Here is a 14695-nt window from a genome sequence, read left to right on the forward strand (position 1 = left end):
GTGGGACGTAACGCCAATAACATTATTATTATTATTGTTATTATTATTGTTATTATTATTATTATTATTATTATTATTATTATTATTATTATTATTATTATATTTTTTAATTTTTTAATTTATTTTTTAAAAATACTAAAACCCAGTCAATACTCCTCTTTCATGTCTGGTGGAACATCACTTTTACAAGTTACCAATGTCAAGTTCTCTTCGGAATTTAGTTCCATCAATCCATAGCTACATTAAAACCCAGTCAATACTCCTCTTTCATGTCTGGTGGAACATCACTTTTACAATTTACCAATGTCAAGTTCTCTTCAGAATTTAGTTCCATCGATCCATAGCTACATTAAGTTTCTTCTAGAACACCATCATTCACTATCACTTTATGAGAAGGGTTCTCCGTTACATTGGACCCCATCAACATGACTTGTTTACCACATATATCTTCCAAGTTTGTATAATAATCACTGCTGCTCAAGGTGACATTGGTTTAACACCTGTACTTGTTCAAGATATCTGTTGAATATTTAAGCCTTTAATGCATTTCTCAATATTTTATGTGTCTTGTGATGTTGTTGTATTTTCCACTGGCATCTTAGTTCATGCATATTTATTAGTGCACCTAAGACAATGGATGGAGTTTTTTGACAAATTTTTAGATCCAGTTTCAATGCAATGCAGTGCACTTTTTAAATTCATATGTGTATATTTTTATTAGTGAAATACATGTATCTAGCTGAAGATGTCCCAAAAGAGGGATGTAAGTGGTAATGATGGTGGTGCTGATTATTATGTTTTGTTTTCAATTTGCTTTACGTTGCAGCGACACAGATAGATCTTATGGCAACAATGGGATATTAAAGGGCTAGAAGTGGGAAGGAAGATAGTGTGTTCTTAATTAACAGCCCCTAGCATTTGCTTGGTGTGAAAATGGGAAGCCACGGGAAACCATCCTTAGGGCTGCCTACAGTGGGGTTCAAGCCCACTTTTTCCCGAATGCAAACTGATAGCTACATGATCCAAACTGCACAGCCACAATTATTTTTTTCAAGAGGAAGTACAACTGGGTAACCATCCTCTATTAACACTAATCAGAGGGAAAAATGGAAGGGATTGGCTATAAAAAAGACACGGGCCATGGAGGGCATGAAAATGAAAACTCCCCCACGTATCGAATGCTCTAATGAGACATGAGACATAGCTCTCATAGTGCATTGGCACTGCTGGTGGCTTCAAGTAGGCTATGCAGTGGCCTCCACGGTATGCACTAGCCTTGCGTCTTGGGTGGTGTGCTAAGTCCCAACTGACGAGCCTAACTTAGCACACGAGGGTGAAACGCAGGCAACCAAGAATGGGTTAGCTGGAAAATTTATAATGTCCAATAACGGACCATTATATTGGTATTGCTCTAATACCGTCGGGGTCGGAAAAGAACAAGTGTTGGCTGATGGAGGTCAGGTAGGATAGATGAAAGCGAGGAGCCTGGTATAAGTAAGTGGAAGCAATGCCAGGAACCAGTTAAGCGCCCCATGGTCCCCAATCCACACTCCCAAGTTAAGAGTATCTGGGGCCCCTCTTGGTTGCCTCATACGACAGGCAGGGGATACCATGGGTGTAGTGTCCTACATTTTAACATGACTTGTTATCCTTGGTGATTTAATGTATATCACAATTTGTATTGAAAGGTGGAACAAATACATCTTTTATCATGTGATTTGATAACTTCAGAAGTGATTGCTTAAACCATTCCACATTCAAAGACATGAGACTCCCATGCTCCACGCATTCTGGAGGTTGCTTGTGAATTGAACCTCAAGCCATGCACCATAAGTGGTCATTGTGAGATCTAGGGTCAGCTTTACATCTAGTGATGAGTGTCCTGGTGCTTTTGATCTGATATTGTTATTGTATATTCTAGGTATTTATTACTTGAAATAGTCCTCCCATTCCTGTTTGATATGCCCTATGAGGAAGCCAACCTTTCTTTGTCTCAAACTACTAAATTTCTTTCTCCTTGTTGCAGAAGCTGGTAGTATGTCGGCATCAATCTCCTATCTAGCTGTTGTGTTACGCTCTGGACCAGTCATGTTTATCTCATGTGATACTGTGAAAAAGACTCTGCTTTATGAGATGGCGTATCTGCCTGGAGTAGCTCGGACTGTGTGCAGTGTAACTTCCGACATCTTATCTAGTGATGGAGTGGATCTGTGGCGAAGCCAAATGAAGAGAGATGTCGAGGAGGGTAATCTCTCCTTGGACCATCTGCGGCTTGGCGTTAAGGGCACGCTGTGGCTCTCTGCAGGACCTGGGACAGCTCAGGCTATTGCAGCTACAGTGTGTAAAACTCAAATCTTTTCTCTAATTAGCTTTTAATCTGATGTGAAATGACAAAAATACATGAATTACATATTACCATCAATAATTCAATGATCTGCATTTAGAGCTGTTGCCAATGTGGCAAACTCCCTATCAGTTGTTTACCTAACTCTTTCTTAAACGTTTTCAGAGAAATTGGAATTTTATATTTCCCTGGATAATTTATTCCAGTTCTTACTCTTGGTCCTATAAATGATTATTTGTCCTCTTCAATTCCAACTTCATCTTCATATCATCATCTTTCCTACTTTTAAAAGTTCCACTCAAGCTTATTCATCTACTAATGTCATTTCATGCCATTTCCACTGACAGCTTGAAACATACCATATATTTTTTTACGTAAAACTTTTATTTGAAATAACCACCTTTTCAATACAATGTAGTTTTTATTCTACATTAAAAACTTTACATTGTTGCTTTTTTTTTATGGGACATGTTTTGCCCATATTTTGGGCATCATCAGCCATGTTTCTTAACTCAGTGAATCAAAATATCCAGGTTCCTGAGTATTTGTATCTTTAAAATGAATGCTACCTTGGAAGTTGTTAAAAAAAAAAAGTTTTTGTATAACTATATGGTTTATGTGGACATCTGACTATTTTTTGATGGCTGGTGGAGTATGCAAAACAATGATAATAAGTACACTTATTCTGTTAAAAAGTAAGCATTGATTAAAACCAAATAGCTATGTTTATAATTTGTTGAAAAACTTTGGCAGGTTTAATTGCTCAGCCTCTACTGTCCACTGGTGTGTTTTTCCTTGGTTGATTGAATACGTAATCTTGAACTCTCAATTTTTGTGCTCCCATAGGAATTTTGTCGATCTTGGGTGTCACAATGAATAATGCCTATAATTATTCTGTTAAAAATGGAAGTTTACACTTGATAAAAATTAAATAAAACCAATTGTTATGTTTTGGTGATGATACCTTATTAAAAGACAGACTAGTTTAATTCTGCAGTCTTTAATGCTCATCAAGTTTTTTAATGTACGGTAGAATAAAAACTATGCTCTGTTGAAAAGGTGGTTACCGTATTTCACAGCATAATCGTCGCACTTTTTATACCAAAATTTTCGAAAAAAATTGTAGGGTGCGACCATTATACGATGAATATTTAATACCAGTATTTGTATTACTCAAAAAATGTATTTATAACTAAATTGTATTTGATACAAATTTAAGATGCACGTAATACTCGCGTTTATACATCAAAATAATTAAAATAGTCTAAAACAAAATTCATAATTTTTCGCAACAATTCGGTGAACGATTTTCCAACCTGAAAATAAAAATGAACGTATTAAGTTAATTTGTCATTAATTTGAGTATTAAAGTTAAAATATTACACTTGCAAAAAATTATCGCTTTGTTGTGAAATGCGGACTTACCGGTACGCAATTTATTCCAAATCTTTTGTGTCGCTGTCGCAGGTTTCGCTATCTGATGCGCCGTCCTCGCCTCTGTTAATACCAGTATCAGATTCTTCGTCTCCCTGCCACACTGCGTCATCTTCGGAACCGTCTAGTGCATTCGAAATCCCAGTCCTTTTGAAGCTCTTGGAGACTAGTTCAGGTGGTATAAGATCCCAACTCTTCTTCACCCACGAGCATAACAAGTCCAAGGGTGGACGCCTGATATTTCCGGCGGGCGTCAATTGCTGATCGCCGCTCATCATCCACTCGTTGTAAAATCGACGTAAGTGGTCTTTAAAGGGTTTATTAACACATACGTCTAGTGGCTGCAAAGCAGATGTTAGGCCACCAGGAATGACTATCTGTCGTGTCTTATTTGTAGTGAGAATTTGCTTCACTTCGTTCACGAGATGACCTCGGAAACTATCTAAAACAAGCAGAGCTGGTTGTTTTAGTAGTGCACCAGGTCTTCTATTCCACACAGTTTTAACCCAGTCCAGCATGAGTTCTACGTCCATCCAACCCTTTGGTTGCACTCGTACATGAATTCCACGGGGAAACTGTATATTCTTAGGCATCGTTTTCCTCTTGAAAATGATGTAAGGCGGCAACTTTCTCCCGTCAGCTGTAATGGCTAGCATTGCCGTGCATCGCAACTTCTCACTACCGCTGGTTTTCATTAATACACTCCGTGATCCTTTTAGCGCAATAGTGCTGTTGCGAGGCATATCAAAAAAGATTGGAGTCTGATCGGCATTACCGATTTGAGAAAGCAAGTACGAAGTTTCCTTGCGCAAACGTATGACAAATCGGTGAAAATTTACAATCTTGTCCGTGTAATCAGCAGGCAACTTTTGGCTTAGTGTTGTTCTCCTTCGCACTGACAGATTGTGTCGTCGCATGAACCCCTTAATCCACCCACGAGTCGCCTTAAACTGAGTTACCGGTATGTTGTGTTTGCGCGCTACCTCCTGTCCCTTAATTTGTAACATTTCATATGATACACTGCAGCCATTGTTACGTATTTCACTGACGTACCTAAACACTTCTTCGTCAATTATAGGAAACTTCCCTGTTTTAGGACCTCTAAACGCGCGTCTAGAAGGGTTTGTGCTTTTTAGCTTGTTTTTTACTTTCCGCCAGTCACGCACCAACTTTTCACTCACAGAAAATTTTCTTTCTGCAGCTCTGTTCCCGTGCTGTTCAGCGAAGGCAATTACGCTTAGCTTGAAGCCCGCAGAATAGTTTCTATATTTACCCATAATCGCTTATAAATGCTTCACACGTTAATGTTTTGCGATATAAATGACTTTCCGTAATTGTTCACTATTAAAACAAATTATTTCTGCAAACACCCAAAACACAAATTAAAAACTTGAATTCTCACGCACACATGTCTACAGTAAGCACGTAAATCTGAAACAAATAAATGCATCTGTGATCTGTCCATTCCAGAGCAGCCAATACTGTTAGGCAGCAAGGAAGCATGCAACAATTTATCAGTTTAGCTCATTGGTTGCGACACACTACTGCGCTTGCGCAAAGCTTGCAAACCGGAGCTCTAGCTAGCGCGGTGTAGATCTACTGTATAGTTGACTGTATTTCGAGACGTCAGTAACAAACATTAATTTTTTTCAATTTCTTTTAAACATACGGTAATTAGGTTAATATTTCTTCCCAGTTATTGATGATTTTACATTACAAGACTGACGAGTTTATAAAATAAAACTTTAATAGCATTGGCTAATAATTATCTTGACTGCTTGGATAAAAGTTTTCATCCCATGCCCGGACACGTATGACGTAGTAGTAGGTAAGATAAGAGTCTAGCGATGACAACTGAGACATCGTAAATAATTCGGCTGAATAATTCCGTGGAAATCTGCGTTATCGTCTTGGATTTCACTTCGTGCGCAATAACACAGGAGCCGGCCCCATGGTGTAGGGGTAGCGTGCTTGCCTCTTACACGGAGGCCTCGGGTTCAATTCACGGCCGGGTCAGGGAATTTTACCTGTATCTGAGGGCTGGTTCGAGGTCCATTCAACCTACCTAGCCAGTATTTCCTGGCGACGTTGCCGATAAGCGATAACTTACAGCCTTACGTATTTCAAATGGGAACTCATAATATGTAGGTGGTGAATAAATAGTACACTGTCTCGCGACCACGTTGTCAAACTGCCGATAGCCTACCGGTAAGCATAATATGTAGGTGGTGAATAAATAGTACACTGTCTCGCGACCACGTTGTCAAACTGCCGATAGTCTACCGGTAAGCCATGCGTCGTACATATACCGGTATTATTTATTTATACGTTGTGCAACATGTCGCAAACGTGACTGTGTTGCCAAATTGCCCGTAAACCATACACGTATTTAAACTGCGCATTCATGTGCAACTTACGTTGCAGTTCCATTTACCTTTTAACCAGATTAGTGAACAAAATTTGGACGTGCGACGATTATGTAATTAAAGGTTTAAAGTCCGATTTTTGTATTGAAAATAAAGGATGCGACGATTATGCCGTGAAATACGGTATTTAAAATAAAAGTTTTTAGTAAAATATATATTGTCGCTCAATACGGACCAATAGTGAGATTCATAACTTGTAACATACCATGTAGTCAAGCATCTTGTCTCCTTACTCCCAAGTCTTTCCAGCCCAAAGTTTACATTATTTTTGTAACTCTACTCCTTTGCTGAAAATCGCCCAGAACAAGCCGTGCTCCTTTACGTTGAATCTTTTCCAGTTCTCGTATCAGTTAGTCAAGTGGGTCCTGTATACTGGAACCATACTCTAATTGGGGTCTTACCAGAGACTTATGCCTTTACCGTGAGAGATCTGTAAACTTCCTTAATAACCGCATTAATATGATTACCTCATTTAAGATCATTCTTTATAATTAACACCTAGGTACTTACAGTGTCCCCCATGAGGTACTGTCACCCCATCAACTCAGTAATTAAAACTGAGAGGACTTTTCCTCTTGGTGAAATTTACGGTTTGACTTTTCATCCCATTTGCCATCATCCGCTGTCCATCTCACAACATTGTCTAAGTCTCCCTGCAGTCGCTTATAATCCTGTAACTACTACTACTACTACTACTACTACTCTATACTGTATAACATCATCTGTAAATAGCCTTATCTGTGATTCCAGTCCTATACTTATATCATTTATATACAGTAAAACCTTGATACAAGGGGGAGGATGAAAATGACGACGGATGTGGAAAAAATGATTAATGCGGGTAACAGAAAATAGGGGAAAAGCAAAATAATAAAATATGGGTACTGTATTTGGACATTTTTCATCATGTAAATATATAATAATAATAATAATAATAATAATAATAATAATAATAATAATAATAATAATAATAATATATTGTAATCGAGTATGCAAGGATTTTTCTTTACTCCCTGTTTAGTGTTAGCCATTTATCAGTAGAAATATCCAATTCACTGTCACTCAACACCTATGATACCCTGTCTGCACATAATTAATCACAAATATTTGTATCCGTCAGCAACTGAATGCGCTGCGCCATGTTGATATCTGCACTGGCCCGCCAGAGAATAGTTCTGCATATCCAATATTATTTTGTTAACTACATGGAGGTTTAAAGAAAGAAAGATACAGTGCCATAAACTCTACATTCCATGACCACACCATTTGAAACTCATAATCTCACAACCAAATTGTAGCAATGATCAAGGAAATACAAGGTCATAAAAAGCAAGAATGCTCGTAGCTCATCACTTACGTCGGCTGTCACCTACTGTCAGCTGAGAAACTGCAAAAATTCTCAGGGCTCTCCTCATCCACGTGGCACATCAGATAATGAATCTTTGTTGCATATAAATCTAAAAATATTTTATTGTTATAAGGCACCTGACATCTTGTATATTGACTCTTGGCATGTAAGAACACCCATGTTTATATGTAAGTTATCATCGCTACAAAGAGAGTTTAATTGAAAAAATATATTGGCACTAATACCTGTGACCCCGCTACTCCACGACATGCTTACAAGTATGTCAGAGTTTAGCCAACAGATAGCACAACAAGCTGCAAATGAAACCCATGTGTAAAAACTGAGATTTCCGGGGTCCATCAACCCCTGCTGGCAAAAGTTCAGTATCTGCAGCAATTTTCGGCATAGACATGTAAGTATGATTTCAACTGTTGTTTGTTTCTTTCTCACGGACTTCTCACAGTCGACGTGATTGAGCGGTATACAAGGCTGCCAACTTTTGAACTTGCAAACTAGTGGTGCATTAGCCTACATTAATTTGGTCCAGCTAGTGACAAAGCCATTAGTCTGGTTTCGTTAGGTCCGGTTGGTGACAAAACCATTGGTCTGCATTGGTTAGGTCCAGTTAGTAACAAAACCATTGGTCTGCATTGGTTAGGTCCAGTTAGTGATAAAACCATTGGTCTGGATTGGTTAAGTCCGGTTAGTGACAAAACCATTGGTCTGCATTGGTTAAGCCCGATTAGTGACAAAACCATTGGTCTGCATTGGTTAAGCCCAGTTAGTGACAAAACCATTGGTCTGGATTGGTTAGGTCCGGCTAGTGACAAAACCATTGGTCTGCATTGGTTAGGTCCGGTTAGTGACAAAACTATTGGACTGTGATCAAGCAAAGGGGCTCGGGGATGTATGCTCCACAGGTTAGGCCGCAAAGCAGCTTTAGGCCTCTAGCATTCCGTAGGGCGATTGAAGGTTGCATTTAGTTGTGTTTTTATTCTGCATAGGTTGGTAACGGAATGTATTTGTCCTGATTGCTGGGAATGTTGTCATATCCGATTACATCACAGCCAATGGAAATGCTAGTGCATGTTTCAGCATTGGAGAATGACACGTGATAAATTAAATTAGGTTATAAGAGTAAACTTACTTCTGGGGGCTGGTAGATGGGTCCCTGGCTGTCGCAGTGAACACCTCTCCTCTACAAGGTCCACATAAGATTTATGCCATTTCAAATCCATTATAATGCTATAAAACTTAGGCTGCACTTACTGAATTTCCACCCCACCACCGGCTTCAGTAATACAGAGATCTCCGGGGCCCCTCGTCAATGTGTTAACTGATTGAAACCAAGGTCTGAACTCTTCCGCAGCATTTGCTGAATTTCCTCATAAAGTGTTTTTTTGTTTCAGGTTCATGGAGCACTCTATATGGTACAACCTAACAAAGGTAGTGGTGATACTAAAGTTCCTTCTCTCCCTCAACACACGCTGTTGTCCGCTCAGCTACAGGAGCTGAACAGACTAAACCAGGAGCTAATACAGGAAGAGGAACTACTAACTGCTCTTAACATTGCAATGAGAGCAAAACTCTTCTCAGGATTCTTTCACATGAATGTTGAAGTCCTTGACAAGCAAACAAGTTATGTGGGCTATGAAAGCGAAGATAAGTTGGTTGGAGACAGTCTGAAGAACCAGTTTTTATTTAGGATCTCCATTAATAATACTAGTGAAGTAGAATTTTTATCTTCAGTTTGGATGGCACATGTTTCAGTTTCTAGTAAAAGTGGTTTAATCAGTGAAAACACCAAGAAACTGGAGAGTACTTTCAAGAAGGGTGTGGCATTTCAAAGTGTAATACATGCTTCTATCCCAGACTTGATGGGTGGTGTCGAAGTGAAGTGTACATTTGTGTGCAGGATGCCAGAGGAGGCATCATCGTGTTATGGTCCATGGCTTATTGTACCAATAACATCAACACGACTGGATGTGGCCCATTTCTTCTGCCCACATTTGGTGTGTCGACAAGGTAGCAGCGCCATATCCTATGAGGCACTGCTGCAGGCAGCACAGCAAAATAACCGCAAGTTCAAAGCTACATCCAGTCAGGAGGGTACCAAACAACCAAAGGAGGAATACACATATATTGTAAAACTACCTCAGGGAATGAAAGCAAATGAGGCATGGTCTGCTATATTTAAAGATTGTTTGCATCGATGTAGCCAGGAAATAAAGCAGTTGGTGAGTACATTTCTATCTTTCCCTTATAACTTAGTAGCGTAAAGCTAAAATCTTTCTTTTATTCAGGTTCCTCATCATTAAGGTTCAGATTTCTCTGACCTGAAAACTCAGGAAATATGCATGCACTCATGACATAAAAATTTGTTTCAAAAGATATTGAATATTGTCCTAAATTTGCTTAGAAGATCACCAAAAAAACTGGACACATTCCTACATTTTTTTGTTCTTCCATTTTGACAACCTACTGCTTGTAAAACCTGTTACCTCAAACATAATTTAGCGACATAATATTTCTAAAGAAAAGAAATATATACTTAACTGACACAAACAGTATCTCTTGACATTCATCTTCATCATTTTACAGTTACAGTTCCCTGGAGACTGTTGGCGAGCCTCTTCCATTCAGTCTTATTGAGATACGTTCTGTTGTTAATGACGTCCTCCAGTGTCCTTCCTGATCTGCAATGTCCATCTTTACGATGTCCATTCTTGGTCTTCCCACCATCCGTTTTCCTGCCACATGTCTCTCCAAGTTAACATAAGCTGTCCTTCTTGGCTCCATCCTCATTACATGCCCAAACTAGCTCAATCTGGACATGCTGACCCAATCTAACAATGACATTGACATTATCGGCACAAAACCTGTGAATAATGCTTGGTGAACCAAGTGAATTGCCTATGCAGTTTGGGTCAAATTCGGGAGATGGTTGGTAGCCCTGAAGATGATTTTCTGTGGTTTCGCATCCCCATGTGGGTGGAGGGTGGAAGAATACATCCACAGTCTGTTGTAAGAGGCAACTAAAAGAACCCCAAGGGAATCTTTAACTTGGGAGCGTGAGATGATGACCACGATAACCTAAGCTGAGTCCTGGCATTGCTTCCACTTACTTGTGTCATGCTCCTCACTTTCATCTATCCTGTCTGACCTCTCTTGGTCAACTCTTGTTCTTTCCCGACCTCGGTGGTACTGTATTAGGTTCACGAGGCCTAGGCATTCTTTCATTTCCACGCCATTTGTGGCCGACATCATACGACGTGGGGTGTCGAATGGACTTTTTTTTCTGCCCTTCAAAAAACTGACTACCTCTTACAAAGGGGATGCATTTAAATCTGCCCTCTTGTATGTCGCTGGTTACCCTAAGAGTATGGCTCTGAAAACAAGTAAAGTTTGGCATTGTACCGTACATACGAGTACTGTCTGTGTTTGGGCAACGGATATAGAGCACCTAACTTTTCAGAAGAAAATCTCGACTGTTCAATGAGGCAGACTTTTCCAATAATGGAGCGAAGTTCTCTGCGAAGCTTATTATCATGTCTACAATTATTTTATTAATTAAAGTCAACACTGAAAATGCATGATATTCACAGACCTGCCAACTCTCCCGATTTCAGCTGGAGACTCCCTATTTTTGGTCCTCCCTCCCTCTCCTGATTGCACAGACTGATCTCCGGATTTTGAAAACAGCTTTTGTATTCCTGTATTTTTGAAAATCCCAGGGTTTTCCTTATTCTTTAAGTAGCTGGAGAGAATTGATGTTTAGTGGGCACTGGTAAGACAGATGTAATCAGCTGGTGGTGTTCTTAACCCCTTAACTGGGTTTGACGCCTAAATGCGTCAACAGCTGTCGCACCAGTATTGGGTTTGATGCCTTTAGGCATTCTTGTGCTTCTAAATGTGTTCTTACATAGGGTTAGCTGCCTATAGGCATCTGGCTATTCTTAATCACTTCTGCCATCTATTATCATAATTTAAAACTAATTCCTTTCATATTAGATGTGATTATTGCTGTCCTATTCATTTTTATCCAGTTTCACGCCAGTCGGGTAGTTTGCGCCTAGGTGGCAGTCCGACAGCTGTCTCGTGTTGCCTCGTACGGTCCACGCCAAATTCTTCATAAAGAATTTATTTGTGTATATGTACATTGAAATTACTAAATTTGCGAGTTGTTGTTGTTACAATACAGTTGTTCTGTGTACTCTATTGTCCATGTTCTGATAACTTTTTGCAAATTGGTCTGTATATGGTGGTAAACTGTTCCGTGTGACGTGAACATGGCTTGGTTAGGAAAGACGTTGAATTATCTGAGAACCTGCCAGCTAGAAGTAGGAATCACTCAAGAAAACGTTGTGTTGTGTACCTGTCAAACCAGAGGCGATGGGAAACTGTCTATTGCTGTGAGGAATGTGACGTGGCACTTTGTGCTTGCCCGCGCTTCCGTATTTAACACACTGTGCGCAATTTCTGAATGACCTATGAACCAGAAAGTATGTAGAACCTATTGATACATATCTGAAAACGTGAAAAATGTCATAATAATAATGAAAGGAACACTTTTTATATTCACTTTTGTATGAACACACTGTGTATATATGTATATATTTACGGGTTTACAAGAAAAACTTTAATAAAATAATGCTATTGAATTTCTATTATATCACTAATAATTTTAATAAATCAAGTAAAAGATATTTTTCTGTTGAGTATTTACATCTGCCACACGCTACAGTACCCATTCCAAAAGTGCACATAGCGCTGAATAATTACCCACTGGCTGGTTGACTTTATGAAACTATTCCCCAGTTAAGGGGTTAAATATGACAAAATCTGTAACATAATGCTTTTTATTTTATTTCCACATAACAATGCCGACTGTGAGAATTTTTTTTTTTTTTTTTTTTGGCAAGATCAAAATCTCAATTCAGATCAAAGCTTCCCGAAAAAGAATTCTGGAAAAAATTAAACCTTAAAACCCGTCTAAAGCTCAGATACATGCAGTATTTCAGAATTAATTAATTAATAAGGGAAATTGCGTAATTGAGTAGTATAATGTATTAAATATTCTTCAAAGTTAGGCCTACATCATCAATGAGGTGTTGTAACATGTCAGGATATGCCGTAAAAAAAATAAGAAAACTCCTGATTTTTTTACTTTTGAAAGTTTGCACATCTGTATTCATCAATTGCAGTACCACAGTAACATTAGATAAGCACACTTTTTTTCCCCCCCATCCTATCCTCTTGTCTACATCCTATTCTGTCCCTTTACCTCACAAGAGTCTACTTGTCGACAATTATCACATCTTATTCTATCCTCCATGGACGCCACCAAAAAATGTCTACACTTATGGGCCATGCAAGCATCAGTCTAAACGTTCCTTTAAGTGGAATGGTTTTATATTTCCACCATTCATTACTTAGTAAGTTGTAAATACTACATATATTGGCAGGTTTGATATCCTGGCTCAGTCTGGTGGTATTTGAAGTGCTCAAATACATCAGCCTCATGTTGGTACATTTATTGGCACGTAAAATAACTCCTGCGGGACTAAATTCTGGCACCTTGGGTCTCCAAAAACCGTAAAAGTAGTTAGTGGGACATAAAGCCAGTAACATTATTATTACTATTTTAGAACATGTTTCAATCCTAACAAAATAATATACATATAAAACGTTCCAATTAAAGAAATGATTATTTTCTGCCTGGCTGTGTGCCTCAGATGGTTGAGACTCTGGCCTTCTGACCCCAACTTGACAAATTCAATCCTGGCTCAGTCCGGTGGTATTTGAAGGTTCTCAAATACGTCAGCCTCATGTCAGTAGATTTACTGGCATGTAAAAGAACTCCTGCGAGACTAAATTCCGGCACCTCGGCGTTTCCAAAAACCGTAAAAATAGTTAGTGGGATGTAAAGCACATAACATTAATTATTTTCTAATGTTAGATGGGTACTTCCCTGGACCTGAACACCAGTTGATGTTCAACTATGGAATCTCTTGGGGCAGGAGGGTGGACTTTGACAATGAAACAATTATTAAATGTGATTTGGCGGAGATGGGGGCTGAAAGATCTATGTTGTGTTTTTCTTCTACACGGGTTTGTGACATCATGCAGAATAGAGGGCTTGCATGTGATTCCACGCTAATCCAGACCCCGATCACACTAATCATTTGATCTCTGATGAAATTGATGCAATTATGCTGTCAGTAATGATTAATCATTTTAATTAACAATTTTACAATATTTACATATTAATTTGGAGCACACAATGACTCGGTATGTATTAATATTATGTAACTAGCACACATCTAGGTTATATTAGCCAGACGGTCTATAAAAACGGCAGGGCGGTGCGCCCATTAAAAAGGTCCTAGGGAGAACACTGCATAACATGGATCATCCTTTCCCCATTCACATCAGACTCCATAAAACCATATTTTTACAGTTAGTCCTTTTTTGAAGTTGAACTTTAAACTAGATGACAGCATCTACTTTTTAACGCGCATTATTACAATTCTTATTCGGTTCTCTGCTAATAAATGCTGCAGTAGAAACGTTTTGACCCATATGTAGGCGTACTCTATACATGTATGCTTTGCTGTGTGTACACACATTTATTTTGCTCCTGTTAGCTTTCATATCTGATGTTTGGTATTGGTGATTTCATATTTATAATAGTATTCTTGTTTTCCTACCATTAGTTTGAAGATCATTGCCAAGAAGACCAAAGCATCTTTGTGGACATTGGGAACAGCCAAGTTACACTCTCTCTACATAACTCTCGCCTGACATTACAAGGTGAAGATCTGAGGATGTTGCATAGTGTGAAGTCTGCTGTAACGTCACGTTTGATTGCTCCTTCTCCTGCAGTCCTTGATAATGCAACCATTTCTAGAGCTCTGGTGAGTAGTTTTGGCAACCAGCTTTACAACTCATGAAATTTGTGAACGGTAGACTGATGTCAGTTAGAATTGTGTGTTGAAGGAATCTAATATTTAAGGTTTGATTCCCACAGGACACTGTCAGATCAAAAGTAATTCCAATTTAAATGCAAGTATAAAATTTCCAGCCAACTCATTCTTGGTTACCAGCGTGTTGTCCCAGTGTGCCAATTTGGGCTCATCAGTT

General features: G+C 38.9%; 1 protein-coding gene across 1 annotated transcript in view; it reads left to right on the forward strand.

Annotated features, from left to right (window-relative positions):
* The window catches only part of LOC136882037 (uncharacterized), a 42982-nt gene that overhangs the window by 19588 nt on the left and 8699 nt on the right, over window positions 1-14695 (forward strand). The window contains exons 6-8 of the mRNA XM_067154538.2: window positions 2027-2337; window positions 8962-9789; window positions 14269-14469. Coding sequence (XP_067010639.2) covers window positions 2027-2337; window positions 8962-9789; window positions 14269-14469 — 1340 coding nt within the window. The remainder of the gene's footprint in view (window positions 1-2026; window positions 2338-8961; window positions 9790-14268; window positions 14470-14695) is intronic.

This window comes from Anabrus simplex, chromosome 10, assembly GCF_040414725.1.
Source record: "Anabrus simplex isolate iqAnaSimp1 chromosome 10, ASM4041472v1, whole genome shotgun sequence".
Taxonomy (NCBI): Eukaryota; Metazoa; Arthropoda; class Insecta; order Orthoptera; family Tettigoniidae; genus Anabrus; species Anabrus simplex.